At 40.6% G+C, this 26,691-nt stretch overlaps 2 protein-coding genes across 6 annotated transcripts in view; one reads left to right on the top strand and one right to left on the bottom strand.

The window, feature by feature from the left end:
* Nucleotides 1-13,557, top strand: part of SLC26A5 (solute carrier family 26 member 5) — a 47,850-nt gene extending 34,293 nt beyond the window's left edge. For 4 of the 5 annotated variants that reach the window (XM_073000694.2, XM_073000697.2, XM_078394336.1 and 1 more), the window contains 8 exons: nucleotides 574-669; nucleotides 3,457-3,563; nucleotides 4,413-4,482; nucleotides 5,944-6,036; nucleotides 7,193-7,303; nucleotides 10,044-10,256; nucleotides 10,846-10,900; nucleotides 11,366-13,557. In XM_073000694.2, the coding sequence (XP_072856795.2) occupies nucleotides 574-669; nucleotides 3,457-3,563; nucleotides 4,413-4,482; nucleotides 5,944-6,036; nucleotides 7,193-7,303; nucleotides 10,044-10,256; nucleotides 10,846-10,900; nucleotides 11,366-11,511 (891 nt within the window). In that variant the 3' untranslated portion in view covers nucleotides 11,512-13,557. Of the gene's footprint in view, nucleotides 1-573; nucleotides 674-3,456; nucleotides 3,564-4,412; nucleotides 4,483-5,943; nucleotides 6,037-7,192; nucleotides 7,304-10,043; nucleotides 10,257-10,845; nucleotides 10,901-11,365 lie in introns of all 5 variants that reach the window. The other variant, XR_012087462.2, reaches the window with a different exon arrangement.
* A 2,321-nt stretch (nucleotides 13,558-15,878) lies between these two features.
* Nucleotides 15,879-26,212, bottom strand: PSMC2 (proteasome 26S subunit, ATPase 2). The gene is made up of 12 exons (XM_020789988.3): nucleotides 25,797-26,212; nucleotides 24,499-24,536; nucleotides 23,193-23,274; nucleotides 22,648-22,747; nucleotides 22,008-22,139; nucleotides 20,589-20,661; nucleotides 20,350-20,445; nucleotides 19,028-19,192; nucleotides 18,390-18,477; nucleotides 17,887-18,089; nucleotides 16,269-16,365; nucleotides 15,879-16,167 (listed from the first exon to the last, which is right to left on the bottom strand). Exons 1-12 carry the CDS (start codon nucleotides 25,864-25,866, stop codon nucleotides 16,010-16,012), a joined length of 1,302 nt encoding a protein of 433 aa, XP_020645647.1. The 5' UTR covers nucleotides 25,867-26,212; the 3' UTR covers nucleotides 15,879-16,009.
* Nucleotides 26,213-26,691: the final 479 nt, after the last annotated feature.

The following is a 26,691-nucleotide window of genomic DNA, read 5'->3' as shown; positions in this document are numbered from 1 at the left end:
TGTCTACTACCTTGAATGCATTTTCAAGGCACTCTCGACAGACTTTTTACATGACTTTTTACAGCACATTTACATGGCTGCAACTTAGTCCCAGCCTATGACTTTTATGAACTATTTTAGGTTGGATGTTTGAGCCAAATTGAGTGCATTGTTTGGTTATGCAGTGCTGTCTGCTGTGCTTCTGTGACACCCCACTAGCCAATAAGTTAGCTGGGAGTCACCCATGGGTGTGAATCACAGAGACCACAAAGAAGGACAGGTTACTTTCTCTAACTCTGGTTCCTCGAGTGGTCATCTGTGAATCCACACAACCCACACAACCTCCCATTTGTCTGTCATGTTACTTCCACTTATGCTAAGGCACTGAGGGAACTGAGGAGCAACGGTTGGGCAGAACCAGAATACTAGCTGAAGGGAAGGGCTTCAGGTTCTAGAATGTTTCCAAGAGAAGTCTGCACAGGTGTAGAAGTACTCATGTGAGTGGATTCACAGGTGACCACTTAAAGAACCACAGTTACCTATCCATTCTAAATGTGCTAAGAAATTCTGACTGTTTCCATAATATGTTTCTAGGCTGTGCTTGCGGCAATTGTAATGGTCAACCTGAAAGGCATGTTCAAGCAGTTTGGAGATATTGCTTACTTCTGGAGGACCAGCAGGATAGAACTAGTGAGTGAGTTGATGCAGAACAAAGGACATGTACAATGTTTCGACGATTATCAACCCAATGCACTACTCCATCTATCATTCTGCTTGGAGTGCCGTATTGTACAGGATGAGTTGCACTGCCAGCATCCAGTGATGCAAGAGGAAAGAAGCTCCAGGCTTTGTATCTAGTACTGTAAAGGGACTGTGAAGAGCGGGGCAAAGATTTGCTGATTGGGCAATGGAAGGCTCCTTCAGTGTAAGAGAGGTTCCTGCCTTTTTTGAAATTCAGAGACCATTGAAATGCAAACAAATGTGCTTAGCCTTCCACTGTGACTAGATGGGCTTCAGTGAATGTTTGGGGGGCAGAGTGGTGCAGGCTTGCCTTCTTTTGCTGTTTTGCTGATGTCAGTACCAGGAAGGTCATATGTGTGGTCATACCTTCTCATTTGCCACTGGCAGCAGCCCACAGGCCAAAGGGACCACAAGGAGGGCTTTCTTGCTCTGCCGTGCTAGTACCAGATGGAGAAGCACCATGGCTTTGGCTGGCTTAAAGTCTGGAAGAATCACTAACTGCAGCTCCCAGAACCTGCCAGGCAGCATGGCTAAGGCCTGTAGTAATTTTTCCAAGCTGGGCAAGACCCAATGCTAACACAGATAACTGCCACCGCAAAGCTTGGAACCCTGGCCACTGTTTGCCTTTGAAATGCATAGTTACAGGAAAGAAGCAGTACAGAGTTCTTAGTCCTGGGCCCCCAGGCAAGTCTTGCACCGATACAGGAGTCCTCATTAATTCACAAAAGATGTACCCAGGACTTGAGAGCAGCCATGGTGGGTTTGGGGTCGGGGAGGTGACTATGGGCCTTGCTGGGCCCATAGTCCTGGTCTTTTATAATAATAATAATAAATGTTTATTACGGTCATTGACCAGCAGAAGATACATTTTTTAAAAAATTAGGAGACATAAAAATAATATAAAAGCATTAAAAACACTAAAAACAGCAAAGCACTAAAAGCATCTATATACATATATACATCTTACTAGATATCTCCTACCTCCCTATCATAGGCCTTATCTATGGGCTATTACAGCTTGCATAGAATGCCAAATTTGTTATTTTAAAGCTCATATAGCCCGTGTGATCATTAATTGGTGTACACCAATTTACAGATTCTATAACTGCGCTTTAGGTGGAACCTTTCCTTCACGGATTTTTATTGCAGCAGCACAGAATTTAGCAACTTTTGTCAGCATATCTGAATTAAGCCCAATATATCTGCCAGGGCATCACCCTGTCAGCAAAAGCTGTGTGTAGTGTGCCTCTGATCGTCCAGGAAATGCCCTTATGTAAGGGTCAACATGGACTTCTCGAATGTTAGAGTAAAAAGCACAGTGAAGTAACACATGGGAGATAGATTCAATCTCACCAGAGTTACAGGGGCATAGACGCTGAGTGTAAGGGGTGTTGTTATACTTCCCATCCTGGACTGCTGATGGAAGTGCATTGAAGCGGGCCAAAGTAAGAGCTTTGCGTTGTTTAGGTGTTAGAGGTAAGTAGAGATATTTTGCCGGTTTCAGTGGGAGCAATGCGTTGTCAACTGTAAACCTATTTCTAATAATACCAATATCCTGCTGCCTTTCTGTCTCAATAATACGCTGCCTAAGATTACTCTTGGCCTTATCGTATCCCATTTGTTGGATACTTTCTACTGAATAGCCGTATCTGTTGATTTTATGGTATATTGCTCTCTTCCAAGGGGACTGATGGTTATCCTGTAATACCAGTGAAGTCAATCCAATTGGTTGAAAGGTTAGTTTTATCCAAAAGTTAAAAATAGCCAGCCAAGCTCTGGCTTCAACCTTCAGGTAGCCCACTTCAAACCTGAGGGCTGCATTGGATACCCCTCTTGGAACTTGTAATATAGCCCTCACAAATTTGTTGGTCTTTTATAAATGTACTGTACTAGTCACATGTTACACGTGATACACTACTCACAAAATCCAAGGTTTGCAGACAACTAGGGAATGATTTTGCAAGTGAGCAGAGGGGATATTTTTTCTTTCCCCCCCTTTTGTTGTGCTGGAGGTGGTGGTCTTTTTGTTTATCAGATGGTGGGAACTCTCCTTCCCCATGAAAAAGCAAGAGGGACATAAACCTTATTTAGGCTGGAGCTAAAATCAAAGCTTAACTCCTGACAGACAGTTCTCCCACTCTAGTCTGGATTGAATGGCTGGAGGAATAAACTACAAACTACCTGGAGACTTCTTTCTTTTACCCTCTGTGTCTACGAAATCAGGAAACACACAAACTGTTTATTGACAAGAACAACTGGTTAGTGTGTCCTTGTATAAATAGGGCTTCAAAATAATGTCCTATTTCTTTATTATTTCCTCAGTTTCTCTTTGTGGACTGTGCAAATATATATTCTTGCCCTGTATTACTACTGTACATTAGGCCTGTCATTAGGTTTTAAATACAAGTAATTCTTCAAGCCTAGTTTTTTGCTCATGTTTCTTCCCTGCAACAAAAAAAGATAAAATGAGAACATGAAGTGCTCAGTATTTCAACCTTTCTCATCCTTACCAACATTTTATTTGGGGCTGTTGAAAATGTATTTATTTTTTTAAAATATTTCTACACCACCTTGCTCCTAAAAAAGCTCTCCATTAGAACAAAACAGGAAAAAAAGTGAAAGCACTATCCATAGTATTCCTTAGCCAGTCTGAGTGGTGGAAGCTTCATCTGCTCTGCACCATTTGGACAATGGGCTGAAGAGTTTATTACTGATGTGTTTGTTTGTTTTCCTTAGGCTATCTGGATTGTGGCATTCCTTTCCTCATTTCTTCTGGGTCTAGACTATGGCTTGATTACTTCCATAGCTTTTGCAATGATTACCATTGTGTACCGAACACAAAGGTGAGGTTAATGTTCAACCATATATTCTTTCAAATGAAAGCTGTTGGAGGTGAGAGTGATGTAATCGCCATGATGCAGAGTAGTGAGAAATAAAAAAATACAACACTTTCTCTATGCTCAATGTGGAAACACTATAGAAAGACTGTGTGTTTAGATGCATCTTGACATTAGACTCCAAACTATGTTCACCCTAAAATGGTGACCTGGCTGTAAAATCTAGTGTTCTGCTCAGCTTACTGTAGAACTTAGCAACGCACTTTATTTTTTTGATTTCTCTGAAATATAATATGTTTTCCTATTATGTAGGCTTCCAGTTCAGCAACAGCGTATGACTTAGTTTTGTAACAGCTTAAATTATTAGCCATACCACCATCTGATCCTCCCTTTTTGATAAACAGTGACTCAAATATTAAATGCTGTGTGTGAATACCCTTAAGAAGAGGAGAATCTTAGGATGTCTGTTTGATTCCAGCTGTCATTCCCAGGATATACTAGGCACTGAGATGCATACGTTTTCCTTGCTCTTTCCAGGTGGAATTTCTCCCTTTCTTCCTTTTACTTTGCCATCAAAGTTCTGCTCCTTTCTCTCTTTAGCTGCAATCTGTGCAATATTTTGCTCTTTGTAGCCCTTGTGATCTCATTACTTCCACTAGTTTCTCCTCACGTCTTTCCTCTCCCACCACAGTCCCCTTAATTTTCCACTCACATGTTGAGTGCCACTACATTTTAGATAATGATCAGTCATCAGGGCTTGGGAACCTTCAAAAGAGGTAAAATTCAAACCCTAATAGGTGCCTGTAATACAGATTTATCTTGTTATCTATCAATGTGATTATTATTTCTCTTCAGTCCACAGTACAGAATCCTCGGCCAGATTCCTGGTACAGACATTTACTGTGATGTGGAAGAGTATGAAGAGGTAAAGGAGTGTAAAAAGATTTAATATTCTTTGAGAAACAAGGCAAGCATTGTGCATCCTTTGGCTGTAGTAGGAAGAATCCGTAACAAAGCCTTGATTGTAAATTCTAGGATATTGTCATGGCTTTCCCCTAAACAGTCCATTCCTATCACTTTAGGCCTACCAGAGGGAGAGGCGTGGGTAGTAATATTTAGGAGAGCAGTCTGAATAAGCAACAAAGAGGAAAAATAAGGAAAACCATAAGCCACATTTTGAGGTCAGAAGGCAATGGGGAGTGGGGCAAAATAGAGAGAGGGCAAGAGAGAGATGCAGGTTGTCAGTAATGGCAAAAATGTGAACTGGCTTCCTAACATGCTTCAGTAATGCTCTGTAGATTACGCAGAAAGTAGAGACGGAATCCTGAAATTTCAGAAACGGCTACACCACTTCAGAAAGGGCTACCTAGAGACCATCAGGTTTCTGAATGCTTTCCTGGTAGGAAAATTTTCCAGAGAGAGTCAGCTGAGTTAGACTCTTTCTTAAGGAAGTGCCGGAGTTTTTCTGCTGAGAGACTATTATGCGATAAAAAGCATTTGGTCTATTTCACCTGCATCTTAGAGTGGTTCAGGCCAATTCTAATTCCTCATAATGCTGTGTGGCAAGACCCAGGTTCAGTCTCTAAATCCAGGGGCAGTCTGACTATTGCAGAGAGGAAGTCAAGGTGGTTACAAAGCAAAATACATATTTATGAGCTAGTAATCTGTGACAACTTTTAAAAATGGGAAGGTTTTTTTTCTGTCTGCCCTTATTCATTGAAAGCATTTTTACTTGCTCAACAGAGAGAAATGGCCTAAACTGATGTGTGGGAGGCATCTGCTTGCTTGTTTAGATGAATGCCTCCCTGTATGAAGCTGTAGTTGTATGGTGTTTGTATTGTCAGCTCTTAACCACCTTACAAATGTGAAGTCTGTTTTAAAGTGGCTCCTGAATGGATATCAGCCTTCACTTGGGGTAGGTTTTTATGGAAAGGTTGTTTGCTGATCTACAAAGACAGTGATTCCAGAATGGTGGATGAGAACAGGCAGTTCATGGACTGTATGCTGCCCTTGGAAGTGGGGTTGGCTGCAAGTGCTCTCGCCCAGTGGTCCCCAACCTTGGGTCTCCAGATGTTCTTGGACTACAACTCCCAGAAGCATTCACCACCACCTCTGCTGGCCAGGATTTCTGGGAGTTGAAGTCCAAGAACCTCTGGAGGCCCAAGGTTGGGGACAACTGCTCTAGCCTCTACGACCCCCTTTTCCCTCCACCTCTCCCACAGCACCTTACTTTTTTTTGTAAGTGGGACTTAGAACATACTTTTTGGGTTGCTTTAGCAACCAAACTTTGGTTTCACTCTTGATATATGGATGGGTGTCAAGCTCCATTGTAAATACATTGAGGAAGAAGTGCTTAAATATTATACTTTTTTTTTTCATGCTTTAGGTCAAAGAAGGTCCCGGAATAAAAATATTTCAGGCAAATACATCACTCTATTTTGCTAACAGCGAATCATATATTAACGCACTGAAGAAAAAGGTAAGAAGCACTATCTGCCTTACATTTTTTATCCTATTCAAAAATTCATCAAAGACTATAATCCTATGTATATTCAACTAGTGTATATCTCACTGAATTAAATGGTGTTTACTTCTGTATAAGCATGTAAAACTATATACTGTAAAACACTTAGCCAAATTTCAGAAATGAACCTGTATAATATATCTCTACTGAATTAATCCAGGCGGTGATAGTGGGTATTGCATGTTTCCCCCATTTTATATGCATGATTTGAATATGTATATAAATTACCATTTTGTTCTATCTGTTATTTTTTTGTACTTGCAAGGTTTTTGGTTGTTTTTTAAGAAGAACATACAGACATTCTGTTTTGCCACCTGCTTTTTGAAGTGTCACAACCCAGCAGTAGATACACTGTGTGAGTCTGTTGATCATGTGTTTTAGCTTTAAACCAACAATAGAGTGTTTAACCAGTTTGCTCCTGCTGGTCTCACTTTATAATGACTAATGGATTAATTATGGAATCATTTAAATGTAGCATCTTACTCAAGGTAATGTTGAGGTATCATTCACATAGAAAACCTAATTTGACACCTTTCTTATCTGAGTGCAGAATTTCCTTATGGCATATTGCGGTAGACTGATGTAAGATATTTATACATCCAATATTCCTTTAACTTCCATATTTTAATTTGGTTAGGTATGATAGGTTCTGTTAATCAATCAAAACCTCTACTTCCTACTACCTCCATACCTCCCCCTTTCTGTCCTAAATTATCGTTCCATTAAAATTATGCTTTGTTAGTTGATTAATTCTCCAATTTAGCAATTTATGTATATAGTATTGTTGAGCAGTGAACTTTTATAAGTCAGAGAAAGAGTCCTGCATCACCATAAAGGTTAACACATTCAATACAGCCAAAACTTTGACATGTCCAAAATATCTTTTACAAGATGAATGAAATCGTATTACTCAGCAGAAGCCAAATCATAACTTTGGACCCATTGTTCCCTGGTAAACAAAGTGTCCCCTCTGTGATTCTTGGGGCCTGTGCAAGCGCCCCTGAGAACTGTGGCTGGGACAATTTGTTTACCAGGGTTGAACTGACCAAAAGTTACACTTTGGCTTACATTAAGCAGCAGGATTTTGAGTTTGCCTTTCTTTCTGTTATAGACTGGTATAGATCCTTGTGCAGTATTGACAGCAAGGAAGAAAGCACAGAAAAAGCATGCCAAGGAATTGAAGCACTTGCATGAGCACAAAAAGAAAGCAGTCTTAAAAATGGTAAGACTCTGGCTCCTGCTTAAATGTGATTAAAACATTGAGAACTAGCCTTAAGAATGTGTGTACACCCCTCTCAAACATTAATTCTTCCTCACTGCAGCTGCACCAGTAGAAACATGTGCGTCATGCTGATCAGGTTTTCAACCCAAAATAAATCTGAAGCAACAGTTTAAAACAGAACCCAGATTAGCATTAACCAGGCTAAAATTAGTATTAGTGTCTCCTTTGGCCAGTGGGAGAAAAAAGAAGGGAGATTCATTCAGGAGACCAATAGAATGTGTGGGAAGCTCCTGCCTAAGGCCCTTAGCTGTTATCTGTTTTCAGTGATGAGCAAACTCTCCTGGCAGAGAAGGAGCAGCTGCCAGCGGGCGAGGTAACCTACTCATTGTGCCTTTTTCCTTAGAGTTAGGGCATAGCTTCAAAGGCTTTCTCCGGCCAATCGTAGTGGCGATTAGGTAACCAGTATCCTATCTGAATTCTCACAACATACGATGTAACCCTTGCTATGTTAATAAATAGAGTTCTCCTTGTGACTCCGCTGGCTCGGACATCTACTTGTCAACTTCTTTGCAATTGCCTTCCTATTGTTCTGTGATCACCCCCATCATTAGTTTTCCTTTTGCTCCGTGATCACCTACATGTGGCGCCCAACGTGGGGCAATCAAACAAGCCATCAAACAGGGGCTTCAAACAGTTAACAGTAAACAGCCTTGGGCAGGAGCTTCTCACAAGAAGGAGGGGCCTGTTTTTCTGAGACTAGCTTCCAGTACTATGAGCTAGTGTTTGAAGGAACTGCCACTGATACTCCTGGTTTTATGGCTGACTATATTAGATATATTCAGAGACATCACTGAAAGATGAAAATAGAGATCTGTGTTTTGTGTGGTAGAAAATTTTTTGTTCTCTGAAAAAGAGAAACAGGACATGAGCAACATTTTGACTTGACATAGTTCCTGTTATCTGTAGCCATTTTGGGTGACATCCTAGACATACGTTGGATCACGGGTGGGCAAAGTACATGTCTCCGGATGTTGAACTGTGACTCTGTTACCACTTGCTAGACTGGTTAGATTATTGGGGATTACCGACCAGCAATATATGGAGAGAGCCTTCCTTTAGAGTAGTGGTTCCCAATCTTGAGTCCCCAGATGTTCTTGGACTGCAATTCCCAGAAGCCTTCACCACTAACTCTGCTGACAAGGGCTTCTAGGAGTTGCAGTCCAAGAACATCTGGGGACCCAAGATATACAGTGGTACCTCACAAGACGATTACCCCGCAAAATGGTTTTCTTGCTAGACGTTGACTTTTTGCGATCGCTATAGCGATTCGTAAAACGGTTTTTCCTATGGGGGATTTCGCTGATTTGGTCTGTGCTTTGCAGACCGTTTTTTCACAAGACAACGATTTTTACAGCTGATCGGCGGCTTCACAAAATGGCTTCCCTGTGGGCGATCTTCGCAAAACAGGTGTTTTCGGGACTAATGCTTCGCAAGACAGTGATTTAAACAGCCGATCGGCACTTCGCAAAATGGCTTCCCTATGGGCTATTTTTGCTGGACGACGACTATTTCCCCCCATTGGAATGCATTAAACGGGTTTCAGTGCATTCCAGTGGGGAAACACTTTTCGCTAGATGATGTTTTCACAATAGAGCTATTTCAATGGAACGGATTAACATTGTCTAGCAAGGCACCACTGTATATCAAAGCTGACTCTTAGTTTGTTTGCTTAAGGATACTTCCCCCTAGTGGGGAAAAAAGAACTGTTCTATCAGTACTAGGTATGTTTATTATTATCCTTCTTCCTGCCACTTTTCTCAAAAGATGTTTTGTATGTTCAAGTAAAGCATTTGAAAACAAAGAGTATTCAAATCCTGGAATCCTACACTAGCTTCAGTTGTTGGGGAAGTACATTCTGTACAAGTTTATTCTGGAATAAGAATAATCTAGGGCACTGGTTCTTAACCTTGGGTTACTCAGGAGTTTTGGACTGCAACTCCCAGAAGCATTCACCACCAGCTGTGCTGACGGGTTTCTGGGAGTTGCAGTGCAAAAGCATCTGAGTAACAAAGGTTAAGAACCACTGATCTAGGGGCTAATTCAGACAGCTCCTTTTGAGGTGATAATAATAATAACCTTTGAACCGCAGAGCTGGAAAAGACCCTAGGTAGAATAGTTGTCACGATATTTTGAAAATCACCCTATGCAGAAAGATTACAAGTTTTCACACCCCCAAGTTATAAATAATAAGCATAGTTTATTAATAATATAAATAATATTTTCTATGTTTTACTACATGGAGGGTCCATTCATAAATCTACATTTGATTATATGGATATTGATGATTTTTTCCACCTCAAAATAATCAATCGGACACAAATATCAAAAATGATGTTGAGAGGAGTAGGCTGCAATCCTATACTCATATACTTGGCAGTAAACGCCATTAGAAATCACTTGAAACCTAACTCCTAAGTAGACATGCCTAGGATTAGATAGTAAAGCAGATAATTACACTCCTGTTGCACACAGTTGAGGAAATGTTGATGTGAAAAATCTCTGGGTAAGTATTTACACAGAACCAACCAACCCTTCTATGTTCCCTTTATGGAAAACACATGTGGATTTAGAAAAAGTGACATTTCATAGGCTGGGCTAAAATATATGTAAAAATCTGTTCTCCTGCCCAAAACAAAAGAGCATGCACTTAAGTCTTGTATTTGTCTATTCTTGGTTAAAGACTAATGAGATGGAAAATACTGTGAAACATGAAGTGATGAATGATGAATTGTCCCTCAATGGGAAATTCTCAGCAGCAGAGGCAGCTATGCAGGACTCTTCTCCTGATGAACTTGAACATTTTATGGAGCCAGTGACTACTATTCACTCAATTGTTCTGGATTTCTCACCTGTGAACTTCGTGGATTCCGTCGGTGCAAAGGCCCTCAAAACAGTATGTAGTACCTGTTCTTGTACTTATATATCACACCCTACTGGTACCTTTTGCACGGAGCTTGGAATTATTACTTTTTTGGACTACAGTTCTCAGAATCCTCCAAGCAGTGAGCGTTCTGAGAGTTTCAATCTAAAACATTTCCCTACTCTGATCTTGCCCACAAGATCAGAGTAGGGCAAGATCAGAGTAGGGCAAGATCAGAGAGTAGGGCAAGATCAGAGTAGGGAAATGTTTTGGTATGTGGTATTTGTTTTGGTATGATGGTATTTAAAGCAGCCCTAGAAGACAATGTTCCTTATTTGTAGGTACAAGGTTAATAGGCCTCAGATAACAAGAAGGTCTCCTGCGTAGCTCACATTTTTCCATAAGGTTTGTGCAAGGGAGCTTCCTGCTTGATGTGTTCCTTGAGGCATTTGTGTGCAATATTTTCCCTTTATTTATTTATTTGTAGAGCCCTGCTGTTTCCTGCAGGACTGCTTAACTTTAACATGGCATCTAACAATGTTTACTTGTGTTTTGTATTCTGATAGCAGAGATTTATTGTATACAGGAACATTAACTGCAATTTCATTTCTGACTGTTGTAGATCATAAAAGAGTATGAAGAAATTGGTATTTCAGTGTATATAACTGGCTGCAATGGTAAGTCTTAAGGGTTGGGAAAGCATGGGTTGGCCATTGTACATCTACCATTTTTGTCATAAGAGCAATTTTCTAGATCAGTCTTATTCAGGTGGACTCCATTTCCCATCAGCCACAGCTAAGCTGACCAGTATTGAAGAATCATGGGTGATGAAGTCCAGTCATCTGAAGGACATGAGTTAGGGAAGGTAGTTCTGCCTCTACAGTGTATGTGTGAAAGGCAGACTTGGGCATACCAGTCCACTGGGAAACTTGTGTTTGGTAAAGTAAAAATAGTGATACCACCTTTACTGAAAGCTCTGAATGTGACCAAAATCTATATGCTTCGGATACATGGGTGGATGTGACCTTCAGTGTCTGTAAAATCCTTAGATTCAGACAAGAAAATATAAGCCCTTGCAGTTAAAGTTTCTGGATTATCAGCTATGTACCCTGACAAAGCTCTTCTTTTTCTTTCTCACCCAGAATCTGTTATGGACAACCTTACTAAGCTACACTTCTTTGACCAAGCATCCTTAAATGACTTGTTCTTCCCCAGTGTTCATGATGCTGTACTCACCAGCCAATTGAAAGGGCCTCGTGCCTTACACACATCTTTAGATGCCGTCTAAATAAACTCTATGGGGATGTATCCATTGACTTCCAAGGGCTCCTCCTGTTTAGTTTCATTTGCACAGATGACACAGAGCTTAAGACTTGCCATTCTTACGGGTATGTGACAACAATTGTGAGACAGCTTGCCTTCTGCCGAACAATATCTGAGGAATTTGAGGCCTTAATGTTTTTGGAGCGTGTGCTTTTTAAAGGAATTTGGATGTAGCCTGGATTGGTGTGCTAGTGTTTGTATAAAACAGAAACAGTATGTATTTTCTTGCAAGCACCGAAGAACATTTTGAACTTTACTTTTTTGTTGTTTAGAAACGTGCCAGCAGATGATAGTGCACTCTCTTAAATATATATATATATATAGCATTGTACATTACTGGAAAGAATAGAGGACATTTTGAGCCAGGTATTACCAGATTGATCCTGACCCTCTCTTGATTATACTTCATATGCTTCTTTGGGAATGGCAGATGGTCTGACAACAACTGCTGTGGGAATGCACTATACCAGTATCTTAAAGCCACCTTCTGTGGCCTGGTGCCCTTCAGCTGTGTAGAAAACAGCCTCCCAGAATCCCTTGGCAGACTGGTTGGGGGATGTGAGGAGCTGAAGTCCAGCATACTTGGAGAGCACCTAACCAATGGTCCTCAAAGAATTTCATACGTTGTGAGATTTTATATAGTGGCTCCTGAAATCAGAAAGAACACCTTTTTGTTGCTCAGTTAAGTTAAAGATCTGCTGTGCAGACATCCGGGGTTTTTATCACATGACTACTTAAAAAAGCATGAAAGCACCATTTTGTAGGTTTTCTATATGACCTTAATTGTGAGCTCTTTTGTCTAAGAACTAATATTTACTAAACAACTGTAATAGATAATTTTCCCATAAGAAAAGTTGCTACGTGTATCGTAAGAGCAATGTTGCACTTACCAAGTGGACTTCTAGTCAGCTGGAAGTGGGCAAAAGGAACCAATAGAGTAGCCAGGCTAGTTGAATCGGCACCTGTGCACATTCTAAACTCCAACTGGCTGTAACTCTGTGAACATGCAGAGAAAGATCACTGGTTTTGTTTGTTGTCTTTCCTGCATTTTGAAAAATTAATTTTACAGAGTCATTTAATCTTGTTCTCAGAAATCAACAAATATATCACTGAAATAGCATAAAGCTACCTTCTGTGCATACTGATTACCAAATATTATGTGGAAATGGCAAAGAAGCAATTACTTGTACTTTACCCCTAAGGCAACTAGCTTCAAAGCAAATTTCATTCCATTAACTAGAACAGAGTTGCATAGCCAGTGCAATCCAATGCCTTCAGAATTGGCAGCACATACCAGCTTGTTCAGGAGTGCTTACTCTTAGGTATGTTTTTGCAAGAGTGTAGCCTTATGAGCTATGAACATAAATGAACTTGTTAAAATGAAGTATGTGTATTTAGTGGCATAGCTAGGCATGTGGTCGTAGTTTTCTAGCTGAAATAAGTAGGATATCAGTACCTAGTATTTTTTTTAAAAAAAATCTTCCATCTTGTGCAATGTTCAAGAATACGTAATGCTGGCTTGCAGCTAACCAACTCAGAAATACGAAAAAGATTGATCGAATTGTGTATACACTTTAAAAACAAAACAAAGCTTTCAGTATGAGGGCTCCTTCATATTCCTGGCTTTCACTCTGGCCTTTGATCACGAGAGAAATTTCATCATTCAGTTCACGTTTTATTTCTATGGATGCAGCTTTGTTCTGTTGCAGAAAAGGACAAAGTATTCCTCTCTCCACCCTCCTGTTTCTCATTTCATTTCTGAGAATACTGAAGTTTTGCAAGAGACACAAATTTCTGGATTTACCCAGAATAGTGTGCACACAGGTGATATTTTGATACCTTTTGTAACTTGAATTTCGGCTGTCCTCTTTATGTCCACGTAAAATATATTTTGCTTACTTCCTGCTTAAAGCATAACCCTTGTTGCTTTTTATAGGCAAATGTTTCTTTCCAGAACTGCCAATAATGTAAAAATCCAAAATAAAAAGCCATTGTGAAGTTATATCCTGAATTCTTGTGGTGGTGCCATCTGTCATCTTGATATTTTCTCCTTTCATCTTTTGATTGCTAACACACTGTTCTCAACAACCCAACTCAAATTTACAGCTAAAGTGTAAGTTTTGCTAATATGGGTAGGGATGTGGATATCGCCCTCATTGCAACTTTGAAATCTAACCATATATTTAGCAATTATATAAAGATAGGCAATGAATTTGTATGTATAACAATCTCCAGTATATAGTGTCTCTCAGTGAATCATTGGAAGACAGCCATTGTCTGAGAAGTGCAGAGAGACTCACCTTCCCCAAGCATATGATAAAAAATAAAATACTCAGGCTCCTTCCTGAAGGAACATGAAAAGGAACATCCTGAGAAAAGGAATGGAAAAAGACGTTCAAAGGAATACCAATTTAAATTACTCATTTTATGGCCCTTTGTGTGTTTTCTATATACTGTAGTTACGTACTATCTTTGGAGGCTGTCTTTTGGCTGGTCTCTACTGGCCTAGGTATGCAGTAAACACCTTCCTATACCTGCAATACACCTCCTTACAAATTCTTAACATAAAAGTTCTCCACTAGGACATAATCCTGTTCAACACTTGACTTGGCAAAAAGTTGCACATTTTTTTCACACTTCTAAGTTTTTCAGCACAGAAATCTGTCAAGACTTTGCACTGAAAAGGCATCATGTATACAAATGCTGGCGTCTAAAATTACAGGGATTAAATGTGTTTTGATGGTTGGAATGGTGCAGATAAAATCTATTAAATCTCAAAAGAGTAATGACAGTATCAGCACAGAAGTGTCAATTTCACCAATCAAAGTGATTTGAAAATATCTATTCCTTAATAAACACACTGGCTTCCTAGCCAGTATCATCAGAACAAAAGAAGCTAAGCATTTTCTTAGGGCACAAAAGTAGTCATTTCTGTTTTACTTCAGGAAATACAAACTGATTTCATGCTTTTGAAAAATAACAGAAAATAAAAGTGTTAATAAAAGTCTTAAGATTATAGGCAGGGTAACACATCTGTAAACTTTAAGAAACTTCTTTACAATGTTACATAAAAGCAGTTGAGTCAAAAGAATTATGCCAAATGTGGCTCAGCCCACATGTATAAAGGAGGAATCAGTGGGTTCACAGTAACGAAGTGTTCCAATGGAATGGAAAAAAAATCTTAAGGGGAAAAGAAAACCCACTAAGGAACAGTTTTAAAATACAAGAATGATAATTCAGTGGCATAGAAGGATAAAGTGAACAACTTTATATGTGGAGTAATTGAATAGTACAGACTAGAAGGAAGCCAGGGCACATAAGGATAAAAAGGGTAGCCAAAACTACTAATTGTCCAACTAAGTTAATTCTCTCTTCTCTGTCTCTCTGACTGAATTCTCTAGACTCTGCCTCACCCCTCCCTGTACTTTCTCTGGCTTGAGAAAGAGTTTGGGAGTTTGAAGCAGAGAGTGTTTAAGGAGTGATTAGTCAAAGTGTGACCTGTATTAAGATAGAAGAGGCTAAAATAAAATACTGAAGCTTTGTGTAACTAAGAATGTGCTTAAGAACTAGTCCTAAAACAACTTTTGTAATCAATAAATCTGTTTAAACTTTCTGTTTAAAAGTTCAGTACTGAATGGACCCCCATCTTTCATAGGAAATATAGGTTGATAAAGAGATCAACTGGTGGCAGCGTGTTAAAGGGCGTGTTGGGATCCCTTCATGAGCTTTGGGTTTGGTGAAACAAGCAGGGGCCATGGGGTAACAGTCACATAAAACATACAAAGTGCTTTTTTCCTTCTTTCTCCTTGACTCTTATTATTTCTCCAGGAGCAGGCATCATCCTGTAAAATGACAACACCAATGAGCCCTATAATGCCCTTTAACACTTGTGCCCTGATCCACGGAAAGCAACTGACTTCTGATGTGGACCTCTGCAATACCGGGGGGGGGGGGGGGGGAATCCTTACCAAGAGGAAGATACTAGGCATTTCCACAACTCATGTACAATGTGGCTAAAATTGTGAGGCCTGACAATGTTGGCTCCTCAATCCAACCCTAGGTGATCAATACTAGCTATCAGTCTAATAGAGGAAACAGTTATGTTCAGCAGCTGTTGCTGTATCTGAGGTGTGGAACTTCATGATTTTACTCTCAAAGTTGTGTAGCATGCACAGCTTACAGTATAAGATGGAGGTTCACCAAAGATAAAAAAATGCATTTAATGTCAGAAGTATTCATGGAAGGCCAGCAAATAGTATAAATTCACAAATAATCAGACTCAGTTCACCATCACTTGTTGGATATAATAAAGCTGAACACACAAATATCACCATGTAAGTTGGAATGTTCCATTTATTTCTAAACTTGTCCAGCCAGTTTATATCACACAAACAAACTATTACTCTGGCTACTACTTAACACAAGGTTTATCGTAAGGTGAAGAGACTCTGTGATGTCCAGGTTCAGTTGTAAGTCATGTATCGAGGAGTCGCACTGAACTTTGCATAAGACTTGATGACTTTATTCACAGCTTCCAGGAAGTCCTTTTCGGTGGCAATTTTTCGCCTTGCTCTAATGGCAAACATACCTGCCTCTGTACACACACTTCGAATTTCAGCACCTGTAAGGAAAAATAATGTATTTGAAAGCCATCCGAAGCAATTGTCGTCTCAACACAAGGACAAGGGAGCCAAACGGGCAAGAGGTCTCAGATTTACTTACCAGTGCTGTTAGGACAGAGTCGAGCCAGCAATTCAAATCGTATATCTCTTTCAACACTCATTGAACGGGCATGTATTTTGAAAATGTGAGTTCTTCCCTAAAAAGAGAAACAGAGAATTATGAGAGGTTATCTTTAAAATGTGTAAGTGATGAAATTAGAGATCAGCTGCTTGCTCAGCCACCACAGATTTCGACAGTAAGGAGCAGCATCAAAAATCTGTATTCCTCCAGATGCTATTGAGTTCCCAGCACCAGTCCACAGCCACACTGCTTTGCTGCCTCCACCACTTGGCTACTTATAGCAATGGCACAAAGCAGATAGGAGCCTTAATCATTGTTTCGTGCTCTCATTTCTGTGGACATGCCTTCCTGCCACTGCACAGAAAGAAGGCACACTGTGCCAGTAGGTTGAAGCTACTTCTCAACAAATGAGATTATGTCTGGACAAGTTAATATCGGAAGGAGTGTGTGAAGAGAGACTGCCTTGCCCAAACCTGCTGTGAAATAAACTACCACATCCAAAGAGATGGACAACAGTCTACAAAAAACTTCTTCCAAATAGGTACCAAAAGACTGTTGCTTTGCTGCCAAGACAAATACAGCCACCTCTTCCATTGGGACAGTATATTTTCCTACAAGAGTACACTATAGTCCCTCTGAGTAAAGCAAAGTTCAGAGAAGATTTTGTGTCATCTTTGAAACAAACACAGTAACTGTAGAAATTTTGGGGGCCCACTGTTCATGTCATTTGCCTTAATTGGGGGTGTCTTCTCTAATCATATCCCACCAATCAGAAGTACAGTAATGCTAAGGAAGAAACCAAACTATTTATGTGACAGAAAAAGTCTATCTGGCTGTAGTAGCCTACTCATGCTCTAATATGGTGGATGACTCACACAGTCCAGCTGCGTTTTCTCTTTTCAGGGAAGGAAGCAGACACGCAACAAGGATGCTTCTCCTCTCCACAAAGGGGTTAAAGTCTAACCAGACAAAGAAGGACCTTTATAGCCTAGTCACCTTATGTTTGAGCTAACAGGAAAGGAAGAAGGACAACAGCCAACAACTCCATTCAGCAGGGAGGGAAAAACTGTGACAAACTCTTCCTCTGGCTAGGCTAACATGGTCTCACATTGATAAGACAAGTCATAGTTTGGTCAGCATACTCACTTGAGGCAGCTTTTTATCATGATGACTCTTAATAATGACGTTCTGAAAGTGGGTCATAAATGAGTCCTTAATTGCAAAATTCCCATCTAATACTTCATCGGATTGAATGGCTAATGAAATTAATTCTACCCCCATAAAAACTTGCATCTCAATACATATGTTCAATTCAAGCTTTACAGGAATTTTTATCTACTTGTTTAGCTAACACTGGCATTTGTCACCAGACTCAGAGCCACCGAAAAATAGGAACATATCAGCGGAAATCCTGTTGCTTAGTATACAACTAGGGTAGGCCTACAGACTTGAGCTGACTCACCAAATCCCACTGATTTAATGGACATGCTCTATTTGTGACTTACTACGCTAAGCAACGGGATTTCAACCATTATATATTAGTAGTTTTAATAAAGGTGCTATTATTGACTTTGTCTGGTATCAAAACAATTCTAACCTCCAGATCTGGTAGACTAAACTCAATCTTCCTATCCAGTCTTCCAGGCCTCATCAATGCAGGGTCCAGAGTATCAGGTCTGTTAGTTGCCATCAGGACCTTAATATTGCCTCGTGGATCAAAACCATCAAGCTGATTGATCAATTCCAACATAGTACGCTGGACCTCATTGTCTCCTCCAGCTCCATCATCAAAGCGAGCTCCTAGAAAGAGAGAACGGGAAGAAAGCCTGAGATAACTTGTTGATTCTGCCTCAGACAGGAAAGATCACCTGGAAGATGTCATTATAACTACTTGTCCAGCCATAATTGTAGCTAAAGGTATCAAACTAATTCAAGATATTGAATTTTGAAGAAGGAAAATAAACATTTACAAGAAAGCTGTGATATTACAAAAAGTGAACTACTTTCCTTCTATTGCTAATAATGGATCAAGGATGACACTGCTTCCCTGTCCCTTTGCAAAGTACTGAAAAAAAGAAGTACATGCATGCTAATACCAACCTCCAATAGCATCGATTTCATCAAAAAAGATCAGGCAAGCTTTCTTTGTCCTGGCCATTTCAAAGAGTTCCCGAACCATTCGAGCACCCTATTTAAAAAAAAAAAAGAAACAGGAAGGATCAAGTTTTGTTTCAAACAAGTCAACTGCCATTTGACTTACTTTTTAAAAGCTATTATTGAAGTTTCCCAATGACTAGTAGAGCCAAGAGATCAGCAGGACCACAAATACATAGTCACGTGAAATCACTTCAGCTCTTTCACATATTATTAGGTTTGACCACTACAAATCCATGCAAAGAGGGGATAGTGCAGATCAAAAAATCTCTCATGGCCAACCTACATAATGTAGGTACATAATGAATGTAACTATCCACAAATGCTGGGCACATGGGAGCGACCTGAAGAAATATGTACTCGAGTCCATGTTTCAGTCATAGTGTACAACAGTTAGTCTTGCATCAAAGGGCTATTAAAAGAAGCTACACACAAAGCATGCAATTTGTAGAGTAAAACTTCCACATAAAAGCAACAATGAAGACATCAGGTATTTGGAAACAGTTCTTACCACCCGGGGCCATGAAAATTCTTGCTCTTTTCTAATACAGAAGCATTAAGTGTGCCATATGTTCATTCATTACCTCTCCCACATATTTCTGCACCAGCTCAGATCCAATTACTCGGATGAAGCAAGCATCAGTCCTGTTAGCAACAGCGCGAGCACAGAGGGTTTTCCCTGTCCCAGGAGGACCAAACAGAAGTACTCCTTTAGGAGGTTCTATCCCAAGATTGACAAAGCGCTCCGGCTGTGGTGGGAAGGGAGAAAAATTATTTCAGAAGGTTTATAAGCAGAAATTAAAAGTGTGGCAACTATCTGCCTTCACTCCAACACTGGGTCCTGCAAGGGCCTTGCAGGAAATTGTTCAAGAAATCAGTGCCTAGCAGTGCCTAGTGGTTTTGTGTGCTACAAGGACATTTTTCCATTTTAAATAAAAGTAGCATACAAACCCAGAGGATGACAGAAGCCAGGGCAGAAAGAATGTATTGTAATAAAGTGGTAACAAGCAAATTGGTCCAAAGCCAAGAGGAAATTACTGAAGCTTCAGCACTGCAGGCAAAATAGAGGAAGTCATAAAACAGTTGCCTCCACTGCTCCCCATCCCTGCCTTAAGTACTCAAACATTCCCTTCTGGCCTCTTGGAGGAAGGGGGAAGACTGCTGCCAGTGGAGGCCAGCCCTGTGCTGGTGTTACTACTCCTTGCCCCGGCCTTATTTCAGAAGCAGCCTCACAAAAAGTAGGAACCAAAGGGTGAGGAAAAAAGGCTTTTGGCATAAGGATATCAGATGGACATCAAAACAGACAAGAGGTAGATGTCAAAACTGAAATTGGTCACCAATGCTCCACCTTGCTCGTGGCTCTTAGCCAATGGAAGCCAGCCAGCCAGTCAAATGTAGAATGTAAATTTTCCTGACCCTTCAGCAGAAGCTAGTCAACATAAGTTACAAGATGATATTATGGAGACCAAACTCTAAAAGGATAAACAACAGCAGAAGGCCACAGTAGTAATGGCCTGTTTGGCAGCTCGTAGAGTTGGGATGGTCTGCCAGATATTTTGAATCCTGACCCCTATAAGACCCTGTCTGCACAGCCAATGGTAAAGAACGTTCACATAGCAATTCAAAGACTTTGGAGGGCCAAATGTTCCTCACCCAGGCTGTGGTCAGAAAAAAATGCTGTATTATGAAGGTCATGAAGATCATTCTGACAAAAGGAAGAAACTCAAAAGTTCCTCATAAAATAATCAATACACCGCCTTCAGTCTTAGTAATTTGAAAATATATTCAACAATATTATGACTATGGGGGGGGGAGAGGGGGAAATCAGGTTCTTAGAGTACAGTATCTGCCTTGACAAACCATAACACAATATCCACATCAAGCTCACTATTTATACAACACTTACATGAAGCAAGGGTGTTTCTACCACTTCTCTGAGCTTCTCAATCTGCTCTTTGCAACCTCCAACATCGCTGTAAGTGACATCAGGTTTCTCCTCCACCTGGAGTATGGAACAGGTTAAGTGCACACCTTTGTTATTTGCAATTTTAAGTGTTACAGTGTCATGGAAGAAGTTTAAGAAGCAGCAGTGAGGAAGACTAATTAGAAAGATTAAAATGTAAAGAAAGATAGTGAGAGCCTCACCTGCATCATGGTAACAGTTGGGTCAATCTTTGGAGGCAGAGGGATATGGATCTGGTACTTGTTCCTATCAACTCTGCAGAAAGAAGTTGACAAATCAAACCAATTTAATAATATGCCCCTCAAAAAGCATTCCTTTGATCAAAGAAATAACTCTCTACATCATTATTTTAGTTGCATTTTATAAACACAAACCATTTGCATCTGCACGTTGGAATATAATGTCATGCTGACAACACAGAACAAGCTGAAGGAAGAGATTTGGAATGGGACACTGTCCAGTTTCACACACACTCCATGGGGATACCTGGCTTCCTGCCCCATTATAATTAATTTTAGTTCTTGTGTAGGTGTTAGCTTTCCCTTCTTTATATCATTCTGGAAACAAGACATTTTACAACCACCAAGTAGTACTCCAAAAGGAAGTCCAAAATCAAGAGTTAAGATCAATTATACATTCACAAAATATGTAAATTCTTCATCAGGGTACAAGGAGGAAGAGGTCTGAAGATTTTACTAGACATTTTAAACTATGGCGACCCACGATTGCACTTAGTCCCAAAATGAACAGCAGGGGTTATTTTTTCTAAATGAAAACAAGGCCAAACTCCAGTTTTACGATACATTTATCTACAATTAAGCTTTCCCACTGGATGCTAGATACAGGGCCACCCCCTGGATTACAACTATTTTACAATCTAGACTCCAGGATTACATTAGAGTGTGTTTGCGAAATGACAAGTAGTCTAAAGTGTTCAATATAAATAATTTTATCTGAGTGGCTTTCTACAATCATTATAGTCTACAAAAAAATCTCAATATTTGCTTTGTATGTTTAATCGTAATATTTTGCATTCTGTTTTAAGAGTGACAAGATCTGTTATGCCACATACTGTGTGCTTCTGCTTCCTTGGACTGTCAAAAACTACTCAGTGAGCTTTCTTGTCCAACAATTACACCTGATTTCTATTGGGTTCCAATTTGTTTCCAGACCAAAAAAAGTGCTGGTTATGACCTATAAAACCCAAAGCGCAGGACCAGCATATGTGAGGAACTGCCTCCTTCTGCATTAGCCTAGCCCTCAACTACAAAATGGAGGTCTCCCTTTCGCTGGAAAGGAAGGACCAGGCCTTTTTGGTCAGAGCATTCTGACTCCAGAATTCCATCCGAGGGAAGGCTTGCTCAGTCTGTCCTCCTCTAATGCATTTATTTCTTATTCCACTGGTAGATTCTGTTGTTTACCTTAGCTTATTCAAGGCACTCTCTCATATGTGTGTGTTTGTGGCTTATTAAATGCTCTCTCTCATGTGTTTACACACACCCTCCTCCCTCTGTCTCTCACACTCACACACAATGCCACCATCTCTAGCTTCAGACACTGTTCAAAAATCTAAGGTCACTAAAGTGTAAATATCAACTCACCCAACTCGCATCCCTTCTTCAATGTCAGTTGGTGCCACTTGGTCACTCAGGTCCACCACAAATTTGGCAAACTGCTTAACATTGATAATATACTTGGGATCTTCCGAATCTGCATTGATTATCTTTGTGCATCTATCCAGATGAATAAGAAGTTAGACAAGCATTTGCAAACAAAAAAGGTTTAACATAGCACTCATTCATGGTCCAATTTTCTTTAAGAATGTATGCAATGACACTAAATTACTGCTATTCTTGAGCAATTGCCTGTAACTCTGAACTCCCTCTTCTACCGTATGTTGTTTTCCCTTCAGGAAATCTAAAATATCAGTATCAACTGAAGAGACAGCTTATCCATCTAAAAACACTTCACAATTTCACACCACCACAACAGATCTCAAATGCATGGGTTTTAAGATATGTATCATTAGACTGATGAAACACATAAGTGTCCAGTGAACACAACCATGATGGGGTCAAACCCATAATAAGTTTTATGTAGTATGTAAGTTGCTCCAAGGATCCTGGAGGATCAAGGAACATGCAGTAATACAATGCTAAATGTGATATTGGAAAGGACCCAAACATGGATCAACTATGAATATAGTGAATATTGACCAACCAGGGGAAAAAGTGGGCATACCTTGCCACCTGCAGGGGTTGCTCACTTTGAAGCGTTTGTTTATCTGCAGCCAGATCCCAGAGGGCAGGTGGAGCCAAACCAGTGTCTGACTCTTTAATACCTACAGGGGTAGAGATAAACATTTCAAAAGATTACTTTTTTGGACTATGATTCTTAGAACCCCCCAGCCAACAGGGCCACTGTATGTTTTCCAAACTGTGGCACTTACACAGAGAGATATACAAGAGCAGCTACCAAAACAAGACATCAACAAATAGGAAAAGTCATTCTGCCACCTATGTGAACACAGCATTAACAGTTGACAGATTTGCAAGCCATACAGAGGAAAAAACATGTTAGGCAAAAGCATGCAGAAGTAGGACAATCCTCTGTTCAATAAACATACTTATTCTGAGCCCTTCCTAGGAAGCAAATGAACTTCAACAACATTATAAAACTCTTGAGTCAAAGACACTAACTTTATCCATCAAAATTCTGTAGTGAGACAGTTAATCAAATCTGTAGGTGAAAGGCACATGCTTCCAACAGAAACAAGAATTACATACCTGTGAGTTCATTGATTTTTTTAAGTAACTGCTGAATGTCATCTTCTACTTGCTTGATCTGCCTTGAGTATGTGCTCTGGCCCTGTTTGAAAAAGATTACATGATTGAGGAAACAAAAGAAAAAAACTGGGCATGTTAACAGAACATTAAACACTGTGATCTAGCCCTCTGAATATATGACCTTTACATTGATCAATCTATCCTGATACTGCCTACTGGAGTTCTGCAGTGTATCTGGTAAAAGCTCTTTCCAGGCTGTGTTGGCAGTTGATGCCAGGGACAGTACCCAGCATGTTCTATATACAGTGGTGCCTCGCATAGCGACATTAATTGGTGCAGCAAAAATCGCTGCTAAGCGATTTCGTCGCTATGTGATTTTAAAAAGCCCACAGGAGTGCATTGAAACCCCTTCAATGTGTTCCTATGGGCTTAAAACTGACCTTTAAGCGAAGATACTCCATAAGGCGGCCATTTTCACTGCCCGGTAAGCAAGGAATCCGTCCATAAACACAGCGGGCGGCCATTTTTTTAACCCAGTGGCCATTTTGGAACCACCAATCAGCTGGGGGAAAATCATCGCTTTGCGATAATCGGTAAGCGAAACAGGGAACCGATCATCACAAAGCGAAAAAACCCATTCAGACCGTCGCAAAGCGATCGCAAAATCTTCATCACTATGCGATTTCGTCATTAAACGGGGCACCCGTTAAGCGAGGCACCACTGTATAAGGTAAATGTATATTCTATGACTCAGCTGCAACATCTGCAAGATATCTGATACGATTTACTAGAAAAGAGAACATGCGATAATTTGGACAACTTAGAGACTCAATTTGTTGGGAGAAGCAACTGATGCATTACATGTTCATATTTGTTCATGAGATCTGAAGCCTTTCCTAGCTCTTTGCTTTGGAAATAAAACATAAATTTATTTAAAAAGCAACATGCCCCAGCAAACTGCAAATGCTTCATCTTTTTATGAAACAGTTCAGAATCCATATACTTAGGTCTTTGGTTTGCATCTTTCAAGATAGAATTTGTTTTGACATTCTGTCATTTTAGCTAAAACAAAGTCTTTCCACTACAGCATTGAACTCTGCAACACACCCTCCATGTATATTTACTGATAATGGAATCCTGCCAGGTTCACAGTGTTTGTTGCCTAAATAAATGCCCCTAAATTTAAAGGCATCACTAAGTATCCTCCCTGGACACATCAACTTGATTAATGTATCTGTTTCCCTACTGTTCTGATGTAATGAGTTCTGAAGCTTTGCCACAAGGTATAATTACATGAGGTACTTACGTAGGTTTTCAATAAGGCAATGTCACCTTCATCCAAAGCTGAAAGAGACATAACACAGACCATCTGAGCAAAGCAAATATATTTTGCACTACTTCCCAACAGGTAACATCAAGGTGCCACTACCTTTGTTTGTTTTGGGTCTCACAGTGAGATACCATTAATATAACACAGTTACAACCCTAACCTCTAAAAGAAGTACCATCAAACTCTGGGAAACTCATATAGAAGCAAACACAGCTACAAGCACATCAAAACACCCTCTAATAATACATGAAGAAATATCATTTGTTTAAAATTACGCTCTGTAGTTCACACACTAATACTCATGTTTGAGAAAAGAACCATTCCTTTGTTTCAAGGGCGAAATCTCATGAATTTCATGTCATTTTGCATCTTAAATTAAGGTTATAACTGAAAAGCTGCCCCACCTTGGATAGGAAATAGCAAACACTGATAAACTCATACTCTAAATAGGTTTCCCAAGCATTTGCTTAACAGGATTGAATTTTGAAGAATTCTAAATCTTCAGGAATCCCAGATTGTCATAGAAGAGCCCGAGCACATTGCCCAACTGTTCCCACTTGCAGCGAGAGGAGCTAAACAAACCTTTGCTCCATGGCTTATTTAATGTGATGTTTCAAACTGCACTGATACGTCTTGATTCGTCTCTTCACCACCCATACCAGAAAACTGTTGGCTCATTGAGAAAGAAGCCTTTACTTTGCCTCTCTCTATAGCCACATCTGGCGTGAGGGCTTCCTAAATTTAAACAGAAATGAAAGTACCCTCCAGGCTGAAATAGGCTTCCCTATTCTGTCTTCACCAGCTGTCATTGGGTAGAAACCTTTGCCAGGTCTATTATGCAAGGTGGGGGCTTGATGAGGAGCTTCTGGGAGCTCAATGCAGCACCTTAGCTGGATAAGGCCCACAGCAAAGAATTGCTATGTATTTGCATGAAATGTGGTGCCACATGATTATTGTTGTCGTTAACTGTAGTTATAGGTGAACCTAGGGAGGGAGCAAATCCAGGCTTATCCCAGCCAGAAGCCCAGATACGGCAACCTGAACCTTCAAAACGTTTCTGGCAAGACATGCCAGAGGCTGGGTTGCCACTTCCCGCAAGGACCAAATGGGAATGAGAAAGCCAGGAACCAGGAAAGAGAGGAAATAACACCACGAAGTCCACATACGGAGCATGCGCACTGATATCTCAAAGGGGGGGGGAACCTAGAATACTCTGCTGTCCCCCCGAGGGGCGGCCCTTGATTATCTCATGGTGCCCTGAGTCAAACGCTCACCGCGGATCGGCTTATCTTCCTTCTCCTCCTCTTTCGTTTTGCGCTGATCTGCGCCCAGATAATCCGGCATCGCGACGGCTCTTCGGGATGCTCAAATAATACTGCACACAGTTCTCCGGCGGAGACACAGGCCACTACGCATGCGCAAACGTTCCCATTACGCAGCACCTTACAATCGCTTCCTTCCGTGACAGAAAGGGGGAAATGACGCACGAAGCTTCCCGGGCGGCCAAAGAAAGGTCACGTGGGAAGGAGAGAAAAGCGGAAAGGGAACAACTCTATGATCCCCATGGAGGGCGTGAGGGAGAAAAGAGGTTGGCCTGGGCTGTCTCGGTTTTAAATTGATAGCCACCGTGAGTCCAGCACTCCCGGTTAGAGTCCAACGAATAGCAAACGGCCCACTCCTTGGTTTCCTCGGCTCGGAATCCTAGCCAGAAACGTTATCCAGCGGTGGGCGCGCCTGCCTCTCGCAGGAAAAGCCAGCGAGGAATCTTGTGTAGCATTAAAAACAGCCTAACTTTTCGTGTATTGTCACCTCCTCCGTCTGAGAAGAAATCTGGCGACAAGAGCTGCCGTGCCTGGCGGCCAAGCAAGCACTTTGCGCGATTACACTCACAATTAACTATTGTGCGACGTTGTTTCCGACTACGGTGATACCAAAACGTTGTGTAATCCGTAGGCCTCTTATTGCGTTTACCCGCAGGACTGTTGAGGCCAGGACGTTTCAGTTTGGAAACGTTATTCGTTTGTACAACATCCAGAATTCCTCGGCTGGTTGGGGAAATTCTGCAAAAATAACCCAGGCCCCAAAAGCTCTGGTAAAAGCAAATGTAACTCCAGTAAATATATCAGGGTCCTACTATTCCTAATAGATTTTTTTTTAATCAAGAGCTTT

Source organism: Pogona vitticeps, chromosome 5 (genome assembly GCF_051106095.1).
Source record: "Pogona vitticeps strain Pit_001003342236 chromosome 5, PviZW2.1, whole genome shotgun sequence".
In the NCBI taxonomy this organism is placed as follows: domain Eukaryota; kingdom Metazoa; phylum Chordata; class Lepidosauria; order Squamata; family Agamidae; genus Pogona; species Pogona vitticeps.
Note: the sequence above shows the minus strand (reverse complement) of the source record. Positions and strands in the feature narration are given on the sequence as shown.

Coding starts and splice junctions, on each gene's coding strand:
- PSMC2 (XM_020789988.3), bottom strand. CDS start 25,866: ATGCCGGATTATCTGGGCGCAGATCAGCGCAAAACGAAAGAGGAGGAG. Junction 23,275..24,498: donor TTGCCTTATTGAAAACCTAC/GTAAGTACCTCA, acceptor TTTTTCAAACAG/GGCCAGAGCACATACTCAAG. Junction 18,090..18,389: donor TGAAATCGATGCTATTGGAG/GTTGGTATTAGC, acceptor CTCTCTTTCTAG/GAGCTCGCTTTGATGATGGA.